Source organism: Cervus canadensis, chromosome 3 (assembly GCF_019320065.1).
Source record: "Cervus canadensis isolate Bull #8, Minnesota chromosome 3, ASM1932006v1, whole genome shotgun sequence".
Lineage (NCBI taxonomy): Eukaryota > Metazoa > Chordata > Mammalia > Artiodactyla > Cervidae > Cervus > Cervus canadensis.
In genome coordinates, this window is record NC_057388.1 from 61981459 (window position 1) to 62003777 (window position 22319).

The 22319-nt window shown below is 53.8% G+C and overlaps 1 protein-coding gene across 1 annotated transcript in view; it reads left to right on the forward strand.

Moving 5' to 3' along the window:
* CRHR2 (corticotropin releasing hormone receptor 2) overlaps positions 1-22319 on the forward strand; it is a 45083-nt gene that overhangs the window by 14609 nt on the left and 8155 nt on the right. The window contains exons 3-9 of the mRNA XM_043463271.1: positions 1859-1984; positions 15205-15290; positions 16818-16927; positions 17264-17381; positions 19461-19614; positions 20140-20200; positions 21660-21732. Coding sequence (XP_043319206.1) covers positions 1859-1984; positions 15205-15290; positions 16818-16927; positions 17264-17381; positions 19461-19614; positions 20140-20200; positions 21660-21732 — 728 coding nt within the window. The remainder of the gene's footprint in view (positions 1-1858; positions 1985-15204; positions 15291-16817; positions 16928-17263; positions 17382-19460; positions 19615-20139; positions 20201-21659; positions 21733-22319) is intronic.

The following is a 22319-nucleotide window of genomic DNA, read 5'->3' on the forward strand; positions in this document are numbered from 1 at the left end:
AGCCCAGCTGGGACTGGGTCCCAGCTCTCCCTGCCTTCTAAAGATAAAAGCACACACATACATATTCACACACATGTACATCTCCCTCAGTCTTTGCATCTCATAACTCAGGACCAGAGTCTCAAGGCTGGGAGGGGCCTTTGAGAACATTTCACTGATGGAGGAACTGCCCCAGAAGAGAGGGTGAGAATTGGGGTGACATGCAGGGAGAGCAGAGACAAAGGCAGGCCAGAATCCAACCTGAGTTGAGGTGAAACACATCCCAGGCCCTGTATCTTGAGCCCAGACCCACCCCCACCCCCCTCAGTAGTCCTGAGCAGTGGACCTGCCCTCGCATTCAGAATGGAACCACCACGGGGAGTTAAGGAGCAGGCAGTCCTGAGGGGCCTGGGCAAATCCCAGATAAAGGTTTTCAGCTCCTCCACACTTGCTGTGGGGTCTGATCTCCCCTCCACACTTAAACACACACACACACACACACACACCCTGCTCTCCTCCACACTTAAACACACACACACACACACACACACCCTGCTCCCCTCCACACTTAAACACACACACACACACACACACCCTGCTCCCCTCCACACTTAAACACACACACACACACGGCTGTGGAAACCAGTTTCAGGTTGCCCTGCCCAAGCCAAGAGGAAAAGAGGTTCTCACTTCTCGTTTTATTCCCTCTGAACCCCAGGGCAGTAAGACCTGGGTGTTTGAGGTTCTTCAGATAATTTCAGCCAGTTTCTCCCCTGGACTTCTCCATCTCAGTGAATGGCAACACTACTCCTGCCCCCAGTCACCCAAGCGGGAGACCTGGCATTACCCCTGCCTCCTGGCTCCTGTTGGAAGCCACCCACCCACTCCCCTCTCCAGTCCTGCCTCACCAGGGCTGGTTCTCCTGGAAATCCCTCTCCACCCTAGCCCCCATGGGCTGGCACAGGTCTGCACCTATTCAAGTCTCTTGATCTCACCAGCTTCTCTCGTGACTCCCTTGATTCCCTCGACGCCCCTCCAATCCACTCCTTTCCCAGAGGCCACGGGGGCTTTTCTAGAGTGCAGATCTGCTCGTGGGCTCTCCACGCCCTCTGTCATCCCCTCCAGTGTCCTCGCTCAAGGAGAAGAAACAGGAGGCGAGCTCCTTGGGCGGGCGGGCGCGCTTTCCAGCCCCCAGAGCTCGACCCTCGGGCAGGTCATTCCGCCACCGAAGGCCCACACTGTCCATTCCCGCCGCCCTCCTCGGGACCTGGTGTGAGCCTGAGAAGGCGGACTCTGGGTTGGACTGGTGGGCCGGGGGCGGGAGCCTGGGCCCGGCAGAGAGGAGCCGCCCGGCCCCGCCCCCTGGTGCAGCCATTGGCCGCGACCGAGCGGGTGGACCCGCAGCTGGGTGCGTTCTGCGGCTCCTCTCCGCTAAGGTCCAGACCTGGCAGCTCCCGACGTTCGAGCGAAGCGCCGGGAGGCTGTTGGCAGGTCGGGGTTGGGCGAGAGGAGCTAAGACTCTGCGCTCTCTCGGCCGCTCACTCTCGAACCCAGCCCCTGGCAGCCACGCTGGGCGCGCAGTCACACTCCCTCTCCGCGCGCCGCTCCGGGGCGCAATGGACGCGGCACTGCTCCACAGCCTGCTGGAGGCCAACTGCAGCCTGGAACTGGCCGAGGAGCTGGTTTTGGACGGCTGGGGGCTGCCCTTGCACCCCGAGGGTAGGCGAGAGGCGAGCAGACCCGGCCGGCGCGGGCTCCTTGTCTGGCGCGTTGAGTGTGCCCGGTCCCCGCGCTCGAGCGCCTCGCGCCCTGCGTCCTGCGGCGCCCCGCGGACCCCAGCAGCCCCTCTGATCCCCGCTCCGCTCTCTCCCGTCACCAGGTCCCTACTCCTACTGCAACACGACCTTGGACCAGATCGGGACGTGCTGGCCCCGGAGCGCGGCCGGAGCCCTGGTGGAGAGGCCGTGCCCCGAGTACTTCAACGGAGTCAAGTACAACACGACCCGTGAGTGTCCCTGGGACCCTCCGTCGCGGGCTCAACACCTGGCTCCCCGGAGGGCGGTTTAGGGGGTAGCGAGGGCTCCGAAGCCAGCGTCGAAGACGTGAGAGCCAAGGCATGGTCAGAGCGCCGGCGTTAAAGACATAATATTAGGGGCGCTCCCTCTGCCCGTACCTCACCGTAGCTTCAGACATCGGTAAGACAGCGATTTGCCCACGATTCCCGTGCTCCATGCGCTGAGAACCCAGAAAGAGAAGGAAATCCTTCCTTTTGAAACCAAATATATCTCCCACATTATATACTCCGGGTGCCTGAAGTTTCTCCGTTAGGGCTTCTCTTTGTTTAGCCAATTTCCGCCCGCATCTCCCCGGGGCGGTGGGGAGGGATGGGGCGCTTAGGATATGTTCCCAATCCCCAGGGTGAGTGCGGTGGTCAGACTCTACTGTGGGAGAAGGGAGAGCAGGAGGCAGGAAAGATGGGGTGAGGCTTGTGTTGGGGCTGGGCATGCGAAGTGTAGCTGTTTCTGGACCAGAGTGTGGGGTGTAGTCTCTTCCCTACCTGGATGTCCTGGGGCTGGCTCTCTGGGCTGTGAGTCAGGGGCAGTGGTCAGCATTCCTCCTGCCGCTCAGCGTCGTGTCTGAACCAGGCCCACCCCTCACCTCCTGGGGAGAGCAGCCTGTGCCCCCCTTCCTCCTGGCAAATCACTGGCTAGCTTGCCACTCTGTGGAGGACAGCAGCAGATGCTCCAGGAGTCACACACAGCATCCAAGTGGGGTGGTTCTGAATGGGCTCTGGGAGAGGAAGGGGGTGCCTGAGTCTGCCCTGTGGAAGGTCCAATGGGAGCCAATGGCAGTGTCTTGTGAGGCTGTGGGATGCAGCATCACTAGCCCACCTTGAAGGGCCACTCACATCTCCAGCCCCACCCACACGAGCAAAGAGCCTTCTGAGACGCTAGGCAGCAGTGGAGGGCACCTGTTTGTCTGAAGCCCCTCATCCTAGAAACATCATAGCAACCTCTGTGTGTCTGAATAGTGGCACGGCTCCCCCATCAGCTCACTCATGCGTGCTCTCGTGCACGCACCCACACACACACACACACAAACACGTATGTCTGTCCGAACTCATACCTTCACCCAGAGAGATGGTTAGTGGGCTAGACCGCAGCCTCTGCATCTGATGCTAGGCAGCATTGCCCTGTCTGCACCAGCGGAGGGCTCTCGTGGGCCCAGAGAGCAGCTTGCTTGGAGGAGTCCAATGGCAGTGGTGCTCCTGATGGAGGCGGGTGGGAGACCTAGTGGGGCTGCTGAGGAAGATTTCTGCGTCATCTGACCACACTTCCTGCCCATGATTAAGACAGACCTTCCAGGGAGGAGGTGAGGTCCCTGATCCAGGAGATGCGCAAGCAGAAGGAATGGTTTCCATGCTCCTTGCCAGTCCTGGGATTATAAAACTGTGTTTTTAGGATCCTGTGAGCTCTGTGGGGTGGAGCAGTGGAGGTCAGGGTCTCTGATTCAGTCTGAGCCAGAGATAAACGCTAAGTGAGGTGGTGCGGCTCCTCTACCCCTCAGCCTGTGGACCTGAGGCAGCCCTGCTCTGGTTCCTACCCCAGCCTGGGCTGTCTCCTTTCTCCTCAACCCACCTGGAGCCCCCGAGGACAGGGCCTGGGTCTCTTCTCTTCAGACAGTTTATTAAACAGCTACTATGTGCCAGCCACTGCACTGGCGTTGAGGCCTTCACTCACAATTGCAATAGACAAAAGGATACAGAGTGAGAAATGCCGTGATATGGGAGTGCAAGGGGGCTGTGGATGAGGAAGGTGGGAGGGGAGATGGGGAAGGCTTCCCAAAGGAGGTGTCGCAGCACCTCCCACACCACTCACACCATGTCAGATGAGAAGCCGAGGAAAGGTCAGGGCACCACCAAGGTTGGCACATGTAGTGCCGATTGGCCCCTGGTACTAATGAACCACTGTCTTCATTTGGACCAAAGTACAGCCCATGCTCTGACTCCTGGTGAATGGGAGAAGCATGGGGGCAGAAGGAGCGTTGCTATTAATCAGTGTGACAGCTGAGGTGTGAAGAGCTGAGGCAGCTAATGTCAATGGCAATGATTGATTTCTCTCCTCCCTGCCTCCTGGCCACTGCTTCCTTCTGCTCGGTTTGCCTTTTCAGTGGGATCTTTCCTGGAGAAAGGACACAGGGAGGAAAAGAGGTCCTCTGAGAAGCCTGGGGGAAGAGGTGCAAGGGTCCTGGCTCTTTCCTGCCGGATTTTGTTACGCTGCAACCAAATCCGCACTGAAGCCTCATTGTTTAGAGGGCAGGCATTGTCCGGGTGGGACAGCAGCTTAGGCATTAGTCCTTGTGAACTTCCACCCACTCAGCTGAGCACAGAGAATTGGCCACCAAACTCCCAAGTGTGGACCGTGGTCCAGGTGCCAGCTACCACTGAGAGAGCTTTGCATACGTGACCCCCCCACCACGTTCCCACCTCCCTAAGGCCCCCTGAGATATGTACTGCTCTTGTGCCCATATTGCAGATGAGAAAACTGAGGCTCAGAGACGTGAAGTAACTTTTCAAGGTTATAACCAGTTCCCTCAGCCCCCACTCTTAACCACCCGGCTGCACTGCCTCTGTGAAGGATGATTTGCGAGAAGAGCTTAAAGGGACAGGAAGAAGACTCAGGCCTTCACCCTGGAGGGTCAGGGAGTACTTGACCTCTGAGCTGAACTTTTAGGGACAGGTGGGATTTTAGCAGGGGAAAGTGTCATCGGTCTAGGGGAAGAGATGGGACCATGCTCTGTGCCTCAGGACTGGCTGGTATTATATGGAGTACGGGTAGCAGGAGAAAGAAGCAAATGAGAGCAGATGAGTGGGTGTTGGTCAAGTGATGTAGGGCATCGCAGAAGACTTCACCTTTGGTGTGGCAGGGAGCCTGGGGCAACTTGTAAGGGGAGGAATTCAGCTTCAGGGCTTAGAGTCTCTGGCCGCAAAAGAAGGGGTTAGGAGACACTGTAACTGACCCAGGTCAAGCGGAGGCTAGGGAGCAAAGGAGGACGCATCTGTAACTGACAAGACTAGCGTGGGACAGGAAGGGGGCGGAGTCAGAGACCACACCAGGAAATCAACAAGCACAGCTGAGTATATGTGGACTCCGGGGAGCTGGAGGGACATCTGAATGAAGATGCAGAGAAGGCAGTTGGCTGGATGAGGAAGCCCAGGCAAGCACCTTGGGCTGGAGACAAGGTATTCGAGAGTTCTTATGTGGTTAGCTAACAGCCACGGAAGTGAGTGTGGGAGGCTTGATCAGAGCCTTGTTATTCTTACCCAGAGACTATTTCTGGATGCAGCAGTGGCCAAGAGAAGAGAAGAGACTTGTTCAAGGCCACTTATGCTAGTCTGTGGCAGAACCAAGTTAAGTGTCCATGAGTCTGAGTCCCCTCCAGTGTTCTCCCCACCTCCACCTCCTCCTGCTTCAGTGGCCCAGGTTCTGCGTGTCTGTACTGTCGTTTGACCTATGTTAACACATTGATCTTTACACTCACCCAGTGACACATAGTATTATCCTCATATTACACATGAGGAAACTGAGGCACAGAGGAGTGACTTTGCCAAAGTCACACAGCTTATAACAGGACAAGGATTCTAACTAAGGCTCTGCTGCCTCTGAGGAAGCAACTCTGATGGACTAAACAGAGAAGGGATTTGTTGAAAGGATATTGGGAAGTTTATGTAATTATTGGATAGGATGGAGAATCAGATATGGGGTCCCCAGCCAAGAATGTAGAGCAGAGCTGCCCTAGCGAGGGAACCCCCACTCTCTCTGAGTGGGCTTTGACAATGCCATGAGCCCTGGTCACCATATGGGCCGCAGCCCTGCTGTCATCACTGCCTTAGGATCTCAAGCTTTCCTGCAGTGGTCCTCAGGAAGGCTTCTCCCCATCTCCATGTTGTGGGCCCCCAGCTCATGGATTTCCTTGGTGCCAGAGCATCTGAGGAAGTGGGGGAAGGGGAGAGCTTTTGGTTCCCCAGTCCAGCTCTGGCTACAGGGGAGCCTGGAAGGGGAGGGCCTTTCATTTCAGCTCTATGGCAGGAGGTATGCTCTGCCCCCCACCCCGTGCCCATATGGGAAGCAGGTTCAAATTCTGGGCCACCTAAAACTAACATAATGTCCATATACAGTAGAACCTGGAGCAATCCCGCCCCCTTCTCAGGCTCCAGTGCCCCTGTCCCAGGGAGAAGGCCGGTGGTTTAGCTCAGCGGTGGTTTGGCCGGAGGTGGGCGCTGTGTTCCATTTTCCTCCCACCTCTCACCTGTGTGCCACTCTGGTGCCCATCTCTGTACGCGGGTCTCTCAGTGTTTCTGTTTGTCTCCATGACTCTATCTCTGTTTCTGTTTCTATGTTTGGTGCTGTCTCTGTCTCTGGGTGTATTTTCTCAGTGTCTCTTTCTGTGTGTATGTCTCTGTGTATTTCTTAGTCTCTCTTTTGTTTTCTATCTGTGTGGTTCTCTCCCACCTTAGCTCCATCTTCCCTCTCTGTCCTCCCCTCCATCCCACCAGATTCTGTCTCTCCCTCCTGCCATTGCTCACTCTATCTGCCCTGCTCCGACACCTCCTCTTGCCTGTCGCTGTGGTCCTCGTGTTTGCAAAGGAGGGTCCTGCAACCACGTGGCCTGGGTCATTTTTCTCCTGTGGAATCTCTAAGCCCAGCCCAGCTCAGCCTCAGCTCCTCCACCTCAGGCTCCCACCAGGTCCTGTTGAGAATGGCAGGCCCATCAGTACTGAAGCATCTTCCAGGGTAGGGAAGATACACCCCACCTCACTCAACCCCATGGGGAGGATTGGGGTCCCCACTTCCCAGAACCCCACTCTAGAGACATGCTGAAGACCTGGTTGTATTAAAATGGAAACACATAACCTAGATGGTCTCCAGCCACAGAGGTCTTCCCCCTGGGTCTTCCTGCTTGTACTTGGGAACCAGAGGTGATGAAAAAGGCTAAGCTCTCTCCTCAGAGAGCCCCAGGGTGCTTAAAGACCAAGTTCACCCAAATCAGCCATCAGGGATTGGAAAGATGAGCTTGGTGGGCACTGGAACATTCCTGGAAGGCTTCCTGGAGGATGGGGGCAGGACTGGTTCTCGAGGCCTTGAAGCCTCGAGAGGAGGCTTTTGAGGACAGGCCTGGTGCCAGGGTGGAGCCTCAGCTCCAGAGTCCCAGGAAGATGTCTCTCTGGGTTGAGAAATAGAAGCTGTGACTCCAGGAACTCATGTCTGCATTCCTAGTCCCCAGTGAGACCCAACCACACCCTGAGCCCTGAAGCCCAAGGGTCAGCAGTCACCCTTTTGAGAACTGTCTCCTGCTGGGAGAGAGGGAAAGTTGAATGCCTATCACTGAGGGTTTGGCTGAGGGAAGGAGGAGGAAAGAAAGACAGAGCAGAAAAGGATGCCTCTCTGGCCATCCAAACACCTGAGAACTTCTGTGCTGAGTCTGGCATTCCCTTCCCTTGCTGCTTAAGACTGGGAGATGCTTGGTCCAGAGAGGAAAAGACACTTACCCAGGGTTCCACAGAAAGCCAGGGCCCTGAACAGTCTCTGCTGGCTCTAAGAGCTCTTGGCCCACACTCCACGTCTGCATGCATGGGGCCTGGACCACTGAGAAACATTAACAGTGGACTCCCAGCTGTCCCTCTGCCTAAGCACCCTTCATCTCAGGCAAGACCAAAGGTGCGGCCTCCCATGACTTTCCTTCACCCCCTCACCAGGAATCCTCCACTTAAAATCCCTTCGTTGGATTTATATGTTTCCCTTTCTCCACTAGAAACAAGCTCTTCAAAGAGTCATAAGACCTGAGTCAGCCTTCCAGGGTCTCCTGTGCTAGAGAGAGAGATGTTTAAAGAGAACTGCTTGGTATTTGCTCTTCAGTAAAATAGCACAGCCAAGGCTGTAGGAATACATGGAAGGAAGTTGGTTCCAAAAAAGAAGAGAAAGCAAGTTGGGAAGGCTTCATGGAGCATGTGCTCTGGAGCACACTCTTGGATAATTAAGCCAGTGATGTGTCAGGTGGAAGGGAGAGTAGGTACAGAGGGAGAGAGGGAGCAGGGCCAGATCATGGAGGCCTTGAACGCCAGGGCATGGGCTTCAGTTCTGCTCACACTGCTCAGGCCCCAAATGCTCGTCCAGAGCATCATGAGGCAGGACTGGAATACTCCCGAAGGGTGCTGCTCGATGTTCAGGATGTACCTTCTAAATCTGAATCCAGATTGGCTGAGAACTTTGACCTTGTCCCTCTCCTCCCTTCCCTCCTGCTGTTAAGTCAGAAGCTTCAGCGTCCTTCGCTGTCCACTCTCCCTCCAGCCTGGCAACCCCAGCAGGATCGGGAACCCCCACAGCAAATTCCACCCCCGGTGACTCTCAGGGACCACCCCAAAGGACCCTAAAGGCAGTCCACCCACCTCAAACCAGGTGCTCCAGAGTCTGGCCAGAATTTCCCTTTAGAGCACCTGCAGGGGTGGGACTGGGGATGGGGAATAGCAGGAGGAACCCAGACTCAGCTTCAGGGGAGCCCACGCAAGTGCTGGCTGTGCTGGGATTCACCGAGTGGATGGGTGGCAGATCCACCCCATCTGAGTCTCAGTTTCCTTATCTGTGTGAAGGACACAGGAACATACTGACCTCATGGGCCCTGTGGCAACCGGGAGACAACACCACCTGGGACTCGCTGTGCACAGCCAGGCTGTGTCGGCAGGGGGAGCAGAGTGTGGCTTAGGGTCTGGAGGGAGGAGGAGGAGCAATCGTGTCTCTGGGATCGTGTCCTTGAGGGTCCCACTCACACCAAGGATGCTTGTCCTCCTTCTGGGGTGGTGTCACCTTCTATTGACCCTGAGAAGCACCAAGCTGTGTGGTCTCTGGATGGTGTCTTGGGGCACCAAGACGGGGCAGTCTGTCTACACTAAGAGGATCTGATCCCCAAAGGTCTCCGGAGAGAAGTGACGCCCTGGCCCCCAGAGACCCCTGTGTTAACAGGAGAACAGAAGACTGCCAGCCAGAGATGCCCTGCCCCCACCCCCCATCAGTTCACAGAAGCGATGGTTGGGAGCCAGTTCTAATTCTACGTGGCTCACCTTTGGGCAGGTTTTTCTCCTCTTTGAGCCCCAGTTTCTCTGTATGAGGTGGGTGGGGAGCTGGATGAGTTCCTGGGGCTCCCTTCCCCTGACACCCTCCTCTCTACAGCAGCCTCTGCTTCGAGGGTCCTTCTTCCAGCCTCCCTCTGCTAGCTGGCGTCATGGTGACAAGCCGATGGAGTGTTGCTAGGCATGACTGGAAGGAGGGAGCCTGCACAATAGCGGCCCGAACAAGGGGAGGCGCCTCCTCCCACTTGCCCCTTCCCTGGAGAGGCCAGTGATCTCACACAGTGAGCTGGATTCTACTCATATCTCTTCCCTTTTTCATGGACCCAGTGGGGTCTGCGTTGTGTCTTCCTGACTCAGTTTCTCCACTCTCTGCTGTAGGTGTGGACATTTACCCCTCCAACACTTACTCAAGGACAGAAGGGCAGAAATAGAGAGCTGGGGGGTTGGGGAGGTCCAGGGTGATGGTGGAGTCTGGAGAGCAGTGTCTACACAACACTGAAAAAATGGGAACGACGTTCCCTTCCCCTCTGTCACAAGCAGATGGCCCTGAGGGGCCCCTTCCGAACCTGATGACTGGGTTGATGATGGCAGATTCTCAGTCTCTCAGTGCGGCAGGTGGGTTCTGAATTTGGGTCAGCATCACCAGCTGCCCCCAGCTCTACCCCCACCAATGTGCAGTAATCAGATCTAGACAGGAAATGTGCAGGCTTAACTCGGGGAGACGCACATTGTTTGGGTAGGTCAGGGAAATTGCTGTTGGCACAGGGCTGAATGTGAATGTGGGATGGGGGTGGGCTTAGGGTTAGGTCTTAGGAGCTCTCCAGTTCCCCGAAGTGGCATCCACGGTGAGAAGAAGGGAGTGGGAGCAGTCTGCTATCCGTGGTACTGAAAGTTTCAGTCCGGCACAGTGACCTCATTCCTTCAGTAAATACTGCTTCTGGCCCTTCCCATCTCCCTGTCAGCACCTTTCCGCCCTCACTTCTTGTCATTTTCTTTCCAGATGGCCAGTGACCACATTGCTGCTCCTCCACCACAGTCTCACTCATCCCCACGCCCCACCTGACTCTTGCACTCTGTCTCATAACTACCACTAGAAAAATGGTCCCTCATGGTCCCCATCTCCCATACACTGCTGGTTCGACTATCAGAGATAGAAGTGCCAACCTCAGGAGTGCTTAAAAGTGACGTATGGATGTCTGAGGTTGTTACAATGGCTTGAGGGTACTCCTGGCGTTTAGCAGATTGAAAAGTCCCGTGCAGCAAATACTTGACCCGCCTGGAATGCCAATACAGCATCACTGAGAAGCAGTTTGCATTACTTTTCATGAGTGGGGAAGCTGAGGGCGAAAGGAATGGGACTTAACCAACATCACTTAATCAGCCAGAGACAAAACTACAGCTAGAATGTAGGCTTCCATTTTCTCCCAGCCAGGCTCCCAGACCACTCAGGTGACTGCCCAAACCAGAAACTCTCATCAAAGTGTCAGCATCTGAAAGGGAGAGAGCATATTGAAATGGGGGCTTTCAACAGGCCAGGGCCACTCTTGGGGCAGAGTCCTGTCTGCTGCCAGGGTTAGAGTCCGGGCTTTCCAGACCACAGAGCCCTGGAAGAGAAGACCTTGCCTGCATCATACAGACCCTGATGCCCCTGGAAGACTGCACTGCACACCATTGGCATTGATCTTTGGTGGGGGCACCTGTGTTGCTGTGGTAACAGGCACCCACCTTGCCGCCTCCATCCCCACAATTCTGGCCTGACCACCTGCCCTCAGACACTCCATGCCCATCTTCCTTTGGTCCCCAGGGGGGACCCTTCCAGTCTTCCTTTCTTCTGTCTGAGGCTGTGCCTGAGGGCTCAGCATCCTCATTAGCCAACTCTCCCGAAGTGCTGGGGACATCTGTCTTCCAGCCTCCTGGTCCTCAGTGTGTATAACCAGAGCCTTATTCCCAGCATGACTGGGTCCCCAGAGGGCAAGCCCCCTCACACCGCTGCATCCCACTTCTCAGACCCTACTTTCCCAGGTTTTGCCAGATTTGAATTAATTTGATTCAGTCCAAATGTACTCAGTGGCTCACTCCTGAGGCAGGATCTGTTGATTCCAGTATGGTTTCTGTCTACTTGTCTGTCCCCAGGGAGCTTAAGTTCAGTAGCAAAGAAAAGAAGGATCAATTCTAAAGAGATGAAGCCCATAGTGAATGATGGCAAATGCTCTAAAAGATTTTTCTTTTTCAAAGGGTGTTGTACCATAGCAGATTGTGAAGTAAATTTAGGGGGTCGTGACTAGCATTTGGGTATAAAATACACATAATTCATTAAAAAAGAATAGAAAGAAAATATTATAGCCATGGTAAGATAAAATTTGCTTTGTGAAACTGGATTCGGTCATGTGAGGGATATGTGTGTGTGTGCTCTGGACTATGATATGAAATGGATGTGCTGCTTTAGTTCAAGGGCAATAGAGTGTGAAGACCTATGTTTCAAGAAATGGGAAGACATAGAGGAGGTGTTTAGAGGGAAAAAGAAGAGATTACGTAGTACCCTAGGTACTGGGGAAGCCTCCAGGAGGAGGTGGCATTAGAGATGGGGGTTAAAAGAGAGGTAGGATTTTGTCAGTGAGTAGTGGGTGAGAGTCTCTAGGGGTGGTGTGTGTCAGGCCTGCTGGTGCAAATATCACCAGCCACGTGGAGAGGTAGTGATGGGTCAGGAAAGTTCTGCTGGGGCCCGAGTGTCAAGAGCCTTGATTAGCACACCAGGAAGGTTGGACTTTATTCTCCAGAGTGATAAAAAGCTGTTGATGGCCTTTATTGGGCTTCCCAGGTAGCTCAGTGGTAAAGAATCTACTTGCCAATGCAGGAGATGTAGGAGTTATGGGTTCGATCCCTAGGTTGGGAAGATCCCCTGGAGAAGGAAATGGCAACCCACTCCAGTATTCTTGCCTGGAAAATCCTCATGGTCTGAGGAGCCTGGTGGGCTACAGTCCATGGGGTCTCAAAGAGTTGAGATGACTGAGCATGCACGCAGCAGCAGCAGCAGATGGCTTTTATTTAGAAATCAACATGAAATGGGGGTAAAGAACAGAGGGTTGAGGGGAACAAGCAACGAGGCAGGGAGGCAAGAGAGGAGGCTGCTGTACCCGTCCAGGCAAGATGATGAGAGAGGAGGCGGGTGGGGGGGCGAGGGGAGGGGTGGACTTCAGGGGAGAAAAAAAATAAAGGAGGAGACAAATTCCATAGAGCTTGGTACCCCAAGGGCATTGATGTAAAGGATCAGAAAGGTCTCAGATCTGCAGCCTCTCTAGCCTGACCCCTCCCATCCTCAAGCCCACCCATGGTCAGTACCACCACAAGATGCCATACTTGGGAGATGAGTATTCTCAGCTTAGGGGTAAGAATTGATGCCTCGAACTGTGGTCCTGGAGAGGATTCTTGAGAGTCCCTTGGACAGCAAGGAAATCAAACCAGTCAATCTTAAGGGAAATCAACCCTGAATACTCGTTGGAAAGACTGATGCTGAAGCTGAAACTCCAGTGTTCTGGTCATCTGATGTGAATAGCTGACTCATTGGAAAAGTCCCTGATGCTGGGAAAGATTGAGGGAAGAAGAAGAGGGCATCAGAGGATAAGATGGCTGGATGGTATCACTGATGCAATGGACATGAACTAGGGCAAACCTCAGGAGATGGTGAGGGACAGGGAGGCCTGGCATGCTGCAGTCCATGGGGTCGCAAAGAATTGGACATGACTGGGCAACTGAACAACAACATCCTCAGGGAGCCCCACACTGACCTGAGACACCAGACTCATGCACCTGAACAACTCAGGTCCAGGTCATATGCAAGAGCTTAAGTGTGGGGCTCAGGCTGTCAGGACTGAGGAGCATGGAGGTATTGGGAGACTCAGGAGAAAGAGACTCTTTAGACGGAAGCAATCAAAAAGTCCTTCCTGGAGGAAGGAGCTTAGCACTGAACTTCTGGAAGGCTGGATAACATCTAAGAACACATCCATAGAAGATAAAATTTTCTGCCTTTTGGACTACAGCCAGGATCAGAGTCTGTCTCATCTTACCCAGGCCTATTGAGAGGGACTCTAAACCCCTATCAGGGAGGGACTGTTCATTTAATAAAAGCACCCACCCTCCCAAAATGCCTTTCCATTGGTCCTTTTGGCTTCACCCTATACTCTTCCTTAGTTCAGTGACATCACTGATCCTATGCATCACATTCTCTTAACATACAACTTTTCTGTATATAACAAGCCTGTCGGAGGAGAGACCCCACTGGGGCTGGGTGCCATGGTTAGGGACAATGAGCTGGTGTCCTTGCACTGGGTCAGAGTCAGTGTCAGACCAACACTGGCCTAACTAACTCATACCCTGGCCAGGGACCTCGCTGACAGGTGACAGGCCCAGGAGTCCGGAGTAGGCCAGTAACAACCCCAAATTTGAAAAACCTATGAGCTCAAATTAAAAAAACAATTAGGCTAATAGAATCTCCGCCATTGTTTCTGCTCTTCAGCAAGTGTGCCTTCATAATTTCATTGCTTTTAACTCACTGTTAGCTCAGCGGAAGTGGATTTTTAAAGTAACGTAATTATTTCAGAATTCATTGCTTGCAAAAACAATCTAAGGTTCCCCCCTCCAGCTCTGTGACTCTGTGCTCTGTGAACCATTTATTTTAATTAGCTTTGTATTGTGATTCAAACGTAAGCGCAAAAGAAAAATCCACAAACAACTGCCCATTAGCCAGAGAGCAGAACCCTGGAACAAATTACCCCTAAACAATGGGTGGTTTGGAGTTTCTGAGTAAGCGGGGGAGGTAAGGTACAGAAAACAGCAAAATGCCCAGCCAAGCCGAGGCAGCAGAGGGCTTTGAAGTTATCAGGTATGAGAGGTTCCTTCTGGCTGGAGGTGACCTGGAGAGGGTGGCTACCTGGAGAGGGTGGCTTAGGAGCTAGATCTTGACAGTCAAGCTAGGATTTAAAGAAAATATGAGCATTCTTTGAACTTCGTACATCCCCCTTCAATAAAGCCCTCACTTCTCTATATCAGACACAGATGTTCTGAAATTCTTTTCCCACATCGCACTCCAACTTGAACACAGAGGCAAGTTCTCAAACATGTAGAGATCACGTGGTGGCCTCCCAGGCAGCTGCAGCTCAAGGTCAGCAGCACAGTCTTGTTGCCCCAAATTGCCGTCATTCCTGTACCACTACCCAGTAGCTTAGAGGCTAGGAACATAAGCCCTGAATTGGACCTTCTGGGTTTGAATCTTCTTATCTCTGAATCCTTGGCAAACTGCTTGATTGCCTCGTGCCTCACTTTTCTCATCTGTAAAATGGGTTAATCTTAGTACGTCCTCCATGGGGTTGCTGTGAGGATTGAAGGGGCAAGTGTAACTAAAGCAGTTAAAAGAGGACTTGGTACAGGGCAGACACCTGCTGTGTAAACAGTGACTGTCGTGAACATGAAAGTGCTGATCCTGAGGGGAAAGTATGGATCTCAGGAGCATAAAATGATTGTGATAAGTTTGGAAACTATTCATCGTGCTGAAAGTAGTGAGTCTTCAGCCACATCCCAGGCTCACTGTGGGGTTCAACCTTTTTTTTTAATGTTTATTTACTGCACCGGGTCTTAGTTGCAGCACATAGGATCTTCAATCTTCATTGAAGCATGTGGGATCTCTAGTAGTGCCATGCAGAATTTTTAGTTGTGGTATGCAAATTCTTAGTTTCAACATGTGGGCTCTAGTTCCCCAACCAGAATCAAACCTGGGCCCACTGCATTGGGAGCATGGAGGCTTAGTCATTGGACCACCAGGGAAGTCCCTGGGGTTCAGTTTTGAACAAAATTAAAGAAAATGTACAAATTGCTAGTCAAAGATTGTATCAGAAATGGGTTTTAATCATGCCTTTCAGCCACCCCGGGTGGTAAGCCTTCTATGCACTTTTCACATTAATGACTTTCACGTGAACGTACAGACGTGTTGTGTTTGCAGGTCTAGAGAGCCTGAGACGTAGGGACCTTAACCTGTGGGTACCAGGGAGCCAGGGAGAGTTCTTAAAAAGTGACTGCCACCCCTGCTTGGCGCTGGCCATCTTTTGTAGGGAATGCCTACCGAGAGTGCTTGGAGAATGGGACGTGGGCCTCGCGGATCAACTACTCACAGTGTGAACCCATTCTGGATGATAAGGTGAGTGTCCCCACCTGCCCCACCCTTGGTCCTTGTATAAGTGTAGGACTGGGACAGAGCACAGAGGATGCCAAGGGGGCAGAACCAGTCCTTGTGTCGGCCACCCACCCCTTTTTGCACCTCTTGTCCCTGCCTTTATGTCCTGTCCTGTGCTCAGTGACATTGTGGTGGGCAGAGAAGGGGACACAGAGCCCCACCTTCGGGAGAGCTCGGCTGGTGAGGGGCCCAAGCAAGGTGGCGCATGACACACGCAGGGAATGACCATGTGACCAGTGTCCCCACATCTAACAGGCTGTGTGACTCCTCTCCTCTGGGCCTGTTTCTCCTTCTTGCATTCTGATTCTACGACTCCATGTGGAAACAGGTGCAGGGCTCAGAGGGGTATTCCCTGCAGGAAGCTGCGCCCCCCTCAGGCTTCACCCCTCCCCTTGCTCTGGAACTGGATTCCGTACTGTCTGTGGTGCCAACCTCCTCCCCTTTGAAGCTATTTCTCAACTCCTGACTCCAAAAGATACATCCCACCTCCATCTTCCTCCTCATTCACCCTTTACAGCCCCTAGTGAGGCTGTAACTTTCCCCCAAAAGAAGTCCACATTCAGAGAAAAAACATTTGTCTTCCCTGAGAAAGTGATTCTACAAAATGTGAGCCAAAGGAGGTCTACAGTGAGGCCACAAGAGGGGCAAGCGGGACGGTCATAAAGGAGAGAAAGTGGTCCCCTCCAGCCCTCTGCCTTCACTCCCCATCTCACAGTGCTTGAGATGTGAACACTGGTAAACCAAAGTGAGGGTGGGGTGTCGGGATAGCCTGCCCCGACAGGAAGGACTATCTTAATCATTGCCTTTGTTTAGAATTGCCAGCGAGTAGTGATAAAGCAGACTGACTTTTGTTTGGCCTTGATACTGTTCTTAAAATCTCTACAGACAAGACACCCTCTCACAGCTGTACCCAGGGCAGACCGATCCCATGGGACCCCCAGACCTGCCATACATAGTTCACTGCTTCAGAGATGGGAGGGCGGGTTGGCTTCATTATACAGAGTCCCAGAGGTATAAGTCAGTGCACTCTGAGGGGCATCCCGTTAGGGTGTGAGCTGAGACAAAACACAGGTGTAGCTACTTCCATTCCAGAATTAAAAATGAAATAGAAGGGACAAGGTGGGGAGGGAGGAAGGAGTGGGGTTCAGGATGGGGGAACACATGTACACCTGTGGCTGATTCATGTTGATATATGGCAAAAACCACCACTATATTGTAATTAACCTCCAATTAAAATAAATTAATTACAAAAATAAAATAGAGTCTACATCCCCACAACTCTGGCCTAGCTCAGGATATGTTGTGTTCAGATCTGCCCCAAATTGCATGTTGGGACTCCTGACCACAGCCGTTCATACCAAGAGCCACACAGGGCCGACAGGAGAGAGCTGTGGGAGCCAGGTGTCTAGTGCCCCCAAGGTGGGTGGCCATCGCTAGAGAACCCACGTGCCCCAGGCCTCCAGCTGCCTGTGTGTCTGTCTGTCTGTCCAGCAGAGGAAGTATGACCTGCACTACCGCATTGCACTCATCGTCAACTACCTGGGCCACTGCGTGTCCGTGGCAGCCCTCGTGGGTGCCTTCCTGCTTTTCCTGGCCCTGCGGTGAGTCCACCCCACCCCTGCTTTTTCTCCCCCCCACACCATAGCATCTCCTTCACCTATCTCAGACATTCTCACCTCCACTCTGGCGACCCTGGGGCCAATGGACAAAAGGGGCTTGGGGAGGTACCAGAGCACTGACCACTAGCAGGCATGCAGAATGCAAAAGGGGTGCTGGCCCTGGAAGACTGTCTTGCCTTCATCCCAGGCTAAGTCTCTCCCTCACCTCGGGTCAGAGGGAGGGGCACAGGCCCAGCTGACCCCTGTCCCCTGCCCCAACTGAGCTCTGAGCCCAGGTGCAGCCTGTCCCGGCTGACAGCTATCCTGGGTCTCACACAGGAGCATTCGCTGTCTCCGGAACGTGATTCACTGGAATCTCATCACCACCTTTATCCTGCGGAATGTCATGTGGTTCCTGCTGCAGCTCATCGACCATGAAGTGCATGAGAGCAACAAGGTCGTGGGTGGAGGTTTGGGGCTGGGCCTGGGGGGCTCTGGGGGCTCCCATCTCTCTCACCCCATCTTCACATGCAGACCTGAGCCTGAGCTCACCTCTACCCCATCATTGTCCCTCCAGAGCTGGAGGTGGGGGAATGGGGCTCCAGGTGGGGTCTTGAGAGCAGCTCAGACCAGACCCCAGACTTTGGTTTATCCTGTTCCACTCCCTGTCTTGTGCATTTAGTACCTCCCGAAGATCCCTTAGAGGAAAGGAGGCTGAAATTAACCTCTGTTGAGCTTTAGCTCACTTGATTCCAATTAGAGAGTTGTAGGAATTTTCCTACATGGAATTTTCCAGACCTGGAAACTGAGGCTCAGAGAGGTTAGATGACGTTGTTATGATGCCTCTGCAGCTGGGCCATCAGGACATTGAGCAGAACAGCGCGTTAGCTGCCCGCTCTGGATTTGTGTCAACCGCTGTTGTACTGCGTCCAGGTTGTGAAACCAGAGCCTAGAATGGAGCCATGCACAGAGCTCCTCTGTCCACTATTAGACACTGCTCAATACGTTGTCTTTGGATGGCTAGTCCTGAGCACACACCCAGCCTGGTTTGCCTTTTGACTTGGCCCCTCCTCAAGCCTTGCCTCAGCATCAACAGAATTCAATCAGTTTGGGGTGTCATGCAGCCCACTGTTGGCTTGTATTGACAAGGCATTGTTAACCTGGGGGCGGGGAAGCAGGAAGAAGATCTGCGGAGGAGCAGATCTTAGGAGTCCTTGCTCAGCAGGACTTTCTCAGAATAGAGAAGACAGACGGCCACATGGAGCCCAAGATCAGGGCTGGGATCATGGGGGGAAGCCACAGAGGCTGAGATCAGCTCAGCTGATGCTCTGACAGCCGAGGCTATTAGAGCCTGACAGAGAGGGGCTGAGCCGTCCACAATCCATTCCCATGGCAGGGCTCCTCTGACCACCATTGCCCATGTCCTCAGCTCTGAGGGTGCCCTGGGGACAAATCCCTAAGAAAGATGGCCAGGGAGGGTCCATTGAGAAGAGGTCTGGCCTGAAGCCGGACCTGGCCATGGCCCACGCTGGCTCTGGGCAGGCTTGTCCTCTGAGGGAGTGGTAGTAACCCTGCTCAGAGGGACAAGGACAAATTCCCCTTAACTGAGAAGGCACTTGGCAATGGCATTCATTTCGTGGTGCCTGCCTTTGCCACCTCCATCTCCTGGAGCCAGCCTGTAGGATGGCATTATCTTTTTCTCTACAACACGGTGAGGTTCAGAGAGGTATGGCCACTTGCCAGAGGCCCCAGTGTTAGTGAGGCCCCAGCTCCAGAGACAACAGCAATCACGCTATGCCCAGAATTTCCTAAACCTGGGAATCTGGGAGGATCACCTCCAGAGCTGTGGCTCACCTTCATAGACCCTGTACTGTTTCAATAGCAGTCTTTAAATTGACTCACTAATTTTTTTCTGCATGAAATTTCATAGTCCATCCCTAAATGGAAACCAGGCTGATTTGCTGTGAACTGAAGGTGATCCTTGAAAAAATAGGCTTCCCAGGTGGCTCAGTGGTAAAGAATCCACCTGCTGAGGCAGGAGACATGGGTTCAATCGATCCCTGGATCGGGAAGATCCCCTGGAGGAGGAAATGACAACCCACTCCAGTATCCTTGCTGGAAAAATCCCAAGCACAAAGCAGCCTGGCAGGCTACAGTCCATGGGGTCGCAGAGAGTCGTACATTACTGGGCTACTGAGCCCAACACACATGCTGGAGAAAATGACAGTGATACACAGCAGTGCGGTTCAGTTCTAGCCTCTCCCTGTAGAGAGCTCAGAGCCAGACTCCCACTTTCTTTTATGAAAAAGGAGATTAGAAATCACCAGGGAGAAGTCAGACACCCTGGTGTCAGGGGAGCCTGGCCCCTTAATCTGAAAAACTGAAAGAGAAATGATGAAGGATGAAGCTTCCCAGAATGAGATTCGAGAGTGTTTGTGTCCGTGACCTAACGCAAATGACTCCGCTCTGTCAGCACCCGAGCTGCGCACGGGGCCTTGGCTCCAGGCAGCTGCTGACTGCTGCCTGCCCCTTGCAGGTCTGGTGCCGCTGCATCACCACCATCTTCAACTACTTCGTGGTGACAAACTTCTTCTGGATGTTCGTAGAGGGCTGCTACCTGCACACGGCCATTGTCATGACCTATTCCACCGAGCGCCTGCGCAAATGGCTCTTCCTCTTCATTGGATGGTGTGAGGGTCCCGGGGGGCCTGCAGGGTCTAGTGGGGAGAGGATTCTGCTGACTGGGTCACCTCCTTTCATCTTGGGTCCAAGGACGGGACCATGTTGCCATCTACCATCCCCAGGATAGTCTGAGGAGGCAGCCACTCTCCTCCAAGTGGACGAGGGAGAAGCAAATAGTCCCTCCAAGAGGACAGTCCACAAATGGTCCTCCTCTTCTTGCTTGGAATGGCTGATCCAAAGACCTTTGTCTCTCACCTCAAAAGAGAAGCTGGCCAGCTCCACTTCTCTATCAAAAAATCTCAGAAAATCACACTATCCCCTCATCTCTCTGACCTGCTTGGAGGGGATAGCTGAGAGTAGGGGAGGGGTGTGGCAGGGGTCTAGGAACGGGGCCCCCCAAGGTCCTAGATGGCCTGCAGTTGAATGATTGGAAACAATGTCCTAGCCCTTTGTGGTCCCCATACTCTGTGTTCTACAAGAGGGTCTCCTGACCATCTCTCTGTCCACTGCAGCTTTGTCTGTCCTTCTTTTAGGTGTCCCCTGCCCCATCGTCATTGCCTGGGCCATTGGCAAACTCTACTACGAGAATGAACAGTAAGTAGGACTGGCCAGCCGTGGGCTCTGGCCAGACCACGGGGTTGGACCTGCAGCCAAGCCAGGACATACTCACTTTTCTGTTGTTTTAAAATTGAAAAACTTTCCCCAGAACCCAGAGGTACTCATGTGATAGGTGTCAAGTCAACTTAGTGGAATTGAGTTAGGAATCATGGTTCCTTTAGGCATCCAATGCATGACCCTCTTGACCTTTGGTAAGGCCTCCTCCTGGAGTTGGGTGTGGTGAGCCTGGCCTGGGCCATATGGAGGAGGCCAAGGACTCCCAGGTTTCAGGCCAGAGCACATCCAGGATTGTGGCATTGAGCCACTCACAGATGCCCCGGGTCAGGCCAGTGGACGCTTGTTTTACTCTGCACCCCAGTCTCTGCCTCGGGTACAGTGTCCATGCTGGGACCCTCTGCACCAGAGACTTTGAAATAGCCTCAGCACAGATCTCGGCAACAGAGCAGCCAAGGAACAGCGGGGAAGTTGGGAGCCACCCACTGAGAGAAGAGAGGACGAGGAGCGTCAGTCTCGATGCTCAGATCTTCTTGCCGTCTCCGAGGCTAGAGACAACAGATGAGGTTTAGGGGTGGGGGCAGTGATGGGGTAGGTTCCAGGCTCCTAGCAATAAAGGCTGCCCTAGAGTGAGAGGGCTGCCTTGAGAGGTAGTGAGCTTCCCATCATGGGGGCATTTAAGCAAAGGAAAAAAATCCCTGTGCTAGGAGGGCAGCAGTGAGGGTACACAACTAGGCAGTGTGCACTGGATGGCCTCCAAGGTTGTGGAAGACATAGAACTTCCTGAAGTCTGTGGGGCCCTTTCTGAGGTCCAATAAGAGTTGCTGACAGAGCCAAACTGGGTCCTGGGCTAACCCTGACCCCAGGCCCTGAAGCTTCTCCACTCCTGGCATCCCCAGGGAATAGCCAACCAGCGTAGAAACAGGCTTCCTCCCCTGAGTGAATGAGGCCGGGGATGCACCAGGAGAAGGCTCCCGCCTCCGCACCTGCGGCTTTGTGTGGCTAAGTGCCTGGCACAGGAGATGCGTGTTCCCGGCAATGCGGGAACAGGTCGTGCAGGTGGTTGGGCTTTGGGCCAGCGAGGGGGAGCCCAGCTCTCCATTCATGAGCCTCTTGTGGGTCCAGGCCTGGGCCCAGCAGACTGGGATGGGGTTGGGGGAGTGAGGAGGAGACCCAGACCCTCTCTCGGTCTACCTGAGGAGACCCAGACCCTCTCTCGGTCTACCTGAGGAGACCAGACCCTCCACGTAGGGCAAAAGGCAGCTCAGGAGTGACCCAAGGAGGTCAGTGGGTCTGGGGCTGTCCATCCAGGCTTTAGGGGGAGGAGCAGCCATGGAGATGGGGTCTCAGAAAGGATCAAGCCAGGGGACCCTGGCTTCAAGGCTGCAATGGTCCCAGGCTCTGGTTCAGCAGGCCACTTAGAGCCACCCCATCTTTGCAGGTGCTGGTTTGGCAAGGAGCCCGGTGACCTGGTGGACTACATCTACCAGGGCCCCATCATCCTCGTGCTCCTGGTAGGTCCTCAGTGGGAACTGGGATGGGGCTGGGCACCCAGAGGACTGCAGAGGACCCACCACAGAGATGCTGGGGAAGGATGTGGCCTGGAGCAGCCCCTCCCCCGCCCCCCCCCAACTCTGTACACAGTACCACACTGCTTGGCTCTCTGTTCTCTCTTTTCCAACGCTCTACACCCTGATGCAGCCCCATTCCCCTCTCTGGCCCTTGGGTTCTTTCTCTGGGCAGAGAGTGGGTCTGACTGGCAGATTTCTAGTCTCTCTGACATCTGACATCCCCTTGCCAGGTTCAGTGTTGAGACAGCCAGGCGGAGGGAGAGGGGGCAACTGGTGGCAAGAGAAGGGTCTGCAGGATTTGGTTCAGCCCAGACCTACCTCTCCCTCCACCCGCAGAGACCTCCTCCAAGGTTCAGCCCACCGCCCCCAGCCTGGAGCAGTGGGACCAAATGAAGCAAAGCATAATGAGCAATTGTTCCTTACCCAGCTCCCCACCCTTTGCCAGAAGTATTCACATCTAAGATATAATTGCAGCCATGTCTCTAAACCACAGCGAGCTTTAATTAAGGTAGAGTTTAAGTAGAGGCTGC